Source organism: Cebus imitator, unplaced genomic scaffold, assembly GCF_001604975.1.
Source record: "Cebus imitator isolate Cc_AM_T3 unplaced genomic scaffold, Cebus_imitator-1.0 Scaffold141, whole genome shotgun sequence".
NCBI classification, from domain to species: Eukaryota; Metazoa; Chordata; class Mammalia; order Primates; family Cebidae; genus Cebus; species Cebus imitator.
Window position 1 is genome coordinate 1,653,665 of NW_016107456.1, and position 4,029 is coordinate 1,657,693.

At 36.1% G+C, this 4,029-nt stretch overlaps 1 protein-coding gene across 1 annotated transcript in view; it reads left to right on the forward strand.

Moving 5' to 3' along the window:
* The window catches only part of AGA (aspartylglucosaminidase), a 13,142-nt gene extending 11,799 nt beyond the window's left edge, over positions 1–1,343 (forward strand). Inside the window, exon 9 of the mRNA XM_017542204.1 lies at positions 1,104–1,343. Within this exon, the coding sequence (XP_017397693.1) occupies positions 1,104–1,204 (101 nt within the window). The 3' untranslated portion in view covers positions 1,205–1,343. The remainder of the gene's footprint in view (positions 1–1,103) is intronic.
* The last annotated feature ends 2,686 nt before the right edge of the window (positions 1,344–4,029 follow it).

Consider the following 4,029-nt stretch of genomic DNA (forward strand, 5'->3'; position numbering starts at 1 on the left):
AAAAAATAAAAAATAAAAAAATAAAAAAGAAATAGACAAGGATAAATTATCTTCCCTATTTCTTTTCTATTCATTATTAAATGCTTCAGCCATTTAGATCTTCTCGGGGCTCCAAAGAACAAAACGTATTACTAATTAGTAAACCAAGGAGGTTAGCAGAATTATTTTTGCACTGTTTGAGGCTTGTCTTTCGCTTCATTTATTTTCCATATGAGCCTATCACGGTTTCAAAGAATTTTAAGATCAGCCACTGCTGATTCTCATTAGTGAATTTTCAGATGGAGAAAATACGCAGCTTACTAATCAATATGACTTATTAGGTTGGACTGCTTATTATTGTTCTTTGATCTTTTACTTCCCACAGTTCTGTATTTGAAAAACTTGTTTGAAGTATGCTTTATTCTTTTTTAAGTACAAAAACACAAAAGTCAATAAAAATTATGAAGGGGAAAAGCTTTATGTATCAAATAAGGCAGTTTTATTGATTCCCTCCTAAGAAATAAACCTTATTAGAAAGCTCAGAGTTGGATATAATGGAATGAAAAAAATGATAATTATATAATTGTGGATGAATTTATAGTTGACTCATTTCTTATATATAAAGTAATGACCCTCCCCCAGGTGTTTGAGCAAGAAAAAATGGACTTGATTAGACAAAGCATGTTGACAATTACTCTTGACTCTGAGAGAGTAGAAGAATAGGGAGCAATGGTGGAGTGTGGGGTTAGGGATGAATGATGAGAATGTTCTAGTGGCTAGAGAAATAAAATGTGGGGGATGTGCCTGAATAATTTTTTCTAAGAAAAAAATAAGAACAGTTACATAATAGTAGCAATGACAGCGTGTGTCTAGATCAACAACAACAACAAAAATCAGCCAGTTTTTTTTGAAGTTCAAAGAGTTAGCTTACCTGCCACCTCTTTCTTTTCATGGACTGTTCATGACTCAGTCCTAAGGAGGGTGACCCTAGTGTGCTTCCACGTGGCTTAGTTAGATGGAAGGTATGTAGTAGCCAATGTCTAGTCAAATCAGCACTCTCTGCATTGGTTAGAAATACGTGTATCCTAGAGTTAACCAAACATCTTTCTCATTTTTGGCCCCAGGTGCTGCTTGCAATAAACTTTCAACATTTACCCAGTTTAGTTTCATGGTTTATAATTCCGAAAAACATCAGCCAACTGAGGAAAAAGTGGACTGCATCTAATCCATCATTTTTGTCAACATCTGTATTTAAAGAAGAAAGAAACAAAGGCTGGAAAGTCATCCTGTCATCATCTAGTGTTCCTCATGCTCTAAAGTCTTTGAAAAATAAACACAAAAATAAATTTATGTTGAAGTGGCAATCTCTGTATCTGAAATTTTATTATCTATTTTTATTTAACCTTTTATATTCTCTGAAGATGAACATGTATATGTATATGCTTGTGTTTTGTCTATATTTAAGTTTTAAGTGACATTTGGATTTCTGATCAGTGTTGCAAAAAATTGCTACATTGAGATTTATTTCCACAGTGATATATTAAAGCCAAAAGAAATCATCATATTTAGAGGCTTAAAATAATAGAGTATACAAATTTTTCAGAACCCCCTCAAAAACAGCAGTGAGTCTCAGCACGATCAGTCCTGATTGAATTTTAGTATGTTACAATGATGCATCTCTTATCGCTGATTATTGGTTTTACCTAATATTCCCTAAAACCTTGAGGAAGGAAGGTGATATTAAGAATATGAGATGCTCTTTGTTTTGCACATATTAGAAATGCAGCAATCTTCTGATTAGCAATTATGTTGATTTTCTTTGCTTTTTTCCTCTGTTGGAGCTCTCAGTGTGTGAAAGTTCTGAAGCCACAAAAATCTATGGTCTTAGCTGCTAATATTTAGTATTGATCATTTCTTTTAAAAATGATTTGGGGAACTTGATCTGTACTATAATTTTACTAATCCCTATGCAGAGGTGTGTATTGCAATTAGGAGTAAGTCAAGAAATACATTGTTTAACTTGGTATGTTTTCTGACTTCTGATTAACTGTATGACAATTCTGCAGAAGTTGCTTGCATGCTTTCTCAGCAGTATTACTCCTTCAAAGTCTTTTTAATCAATAGTCATTAATAAATATACATGTGTGATACTGTCTTCCAACTTTAGTATTTCTGCTGTTTTTTTCTATGCCCATCTTAATGTTTAGGGTTCTTTATAATTTAGGGGAGAAAGCTATCATTTTAAGAACAATGTAAGTGCCAGGCACGGTGCCTCACAACGTAATCCCAGCACTTTGGGAGGCCAAGGTGAGCTGATCGCCTGAAGTCGAGAGTTTGAGACCAGCCTGACCAACATGGAGAAACCCCGTCTCAAAATTAGCTGGATGTGGTGGCACGTGCCTGTAATCCCAGCTACTCAGGAAGCTTAGGCAGGAGAATCACTTGAACTTGGGAGGAGGAGGCTACAGTGAGCTGAGATTGTACCACTGCATTCCGGCCTGGGTGACAGAACAAGACCTTGTCTCAAAAAACAAACAACTGTGTAGGTCACTTGTTCTCAGACCTTGCTATGTATCAGAATTATCTGGGGAGCCTCTTTAAAAGTGTCTCTGTGCCACTAAATCAGATTCTCCATAAATGAGGACTTGAAATCTGGAGTTGGCAACTACTAATAGCCTGAAAGGTAATAAGGAAGCAGCCCTATGCTTCACAGCCTCAGAGAGGGAATCTTACTCTTCAGCGTTTGCTGAGGTATGCCAACCCGCTTAAACCTGGTGCTGGATTTTGGAAAAAGAAAAAAAAAAAAAAAAACATTTACACTTGTGGTTACTTTAAGATGATACTTTGGTTTTGCATATTTGCTTTCCATAAATAAGGCAGTCATTTACAAAATCACCAGGAAAAGGAGAATGAAGTATTCATAGCCTGTCACTTCCCAGCAAATTAGGAGTTTAGTTGACAAAAGCAATCCACTTACATTTCTAAAAAATGTTTTCTTTTGGCTGGGTGCAGTTATGTCTGTAATCCCAGCACTTTGGGAGGCTGAGGCAGGTGAATCGCCTGAAGTCAGGAGTTCGAGGCCAGCCTGCCCGACATAGTGAAACCTTGTCTCTACTAAAAATACAAAAAATTAGCCAGATGTGGTGGTGGGCGCCTGTAATCCCAGCTACTCGGGAGGCTGAGGCAGGAGAATCACTTGAACCTGGGACGCAGAGGTTGCAGTGAGCTGAGATAGCACCATCGTACTACAGCCTAGGCACCAACAGCAAAACTCCATCTCAAAAAAAAAAAAAAAAAGTTTTATTTTTAACTCACATTCTCACATTCTTCTTCATAGAAATAACTTCCCTATGTATCTTAAGTAATAGAATTACTTTGGAAATACATTTTTAAAGTTTGAGTTTTGACTGTAATATTACTTAAATAATACAGATGTGTCTTGTTTCTTTTGTAAAGAATTGTTTGTGTGTCCCTAGTGATGGTGTGTAAAGAGGGAACCTCCTTAATGATGTTGTGATACCAATATTCACTGGGGTTGTGGTAATACATGAAGGAAATGGCGAAATAATAACACAGCTGGGAAAGAGAATTGTGAGTCAGTCAGAAATACATTGAATTTGGAAGTGCTTCACTAAAACCGGGAAAGGCAAGAAAGCAGCTTGGGAAGGGAGGCTTAGAAAATAAAATCATGATTTACTTTTTATGCCAGACAGGAGCTGGTGGTTTGCCTCACATCTATCCTGGTTGTATCATTGTATAGATTGCATGCCTATTACATAGCATAAGGTAAGGTATCTAGATGCAGAATTTTCTTCCCCATTCTGGCAAGTTTGGTTTTTTGTTTTGTTCTGTTTTCCTTTGATCTTATAAAAAATGTTCTATCACTTGCCTACTGCTAAGGTGAAATTAGATTGTCCCGATAACATACATAGATTAAGCAAGTTTTCTAAGTGATTCTGAGAACAAACATACTATCACTTAGATTTTTATTATCAGCTCTTCTCTTTCTCTAAAAATAGATAAAAATTTCAGTGACAATACATATCAAGG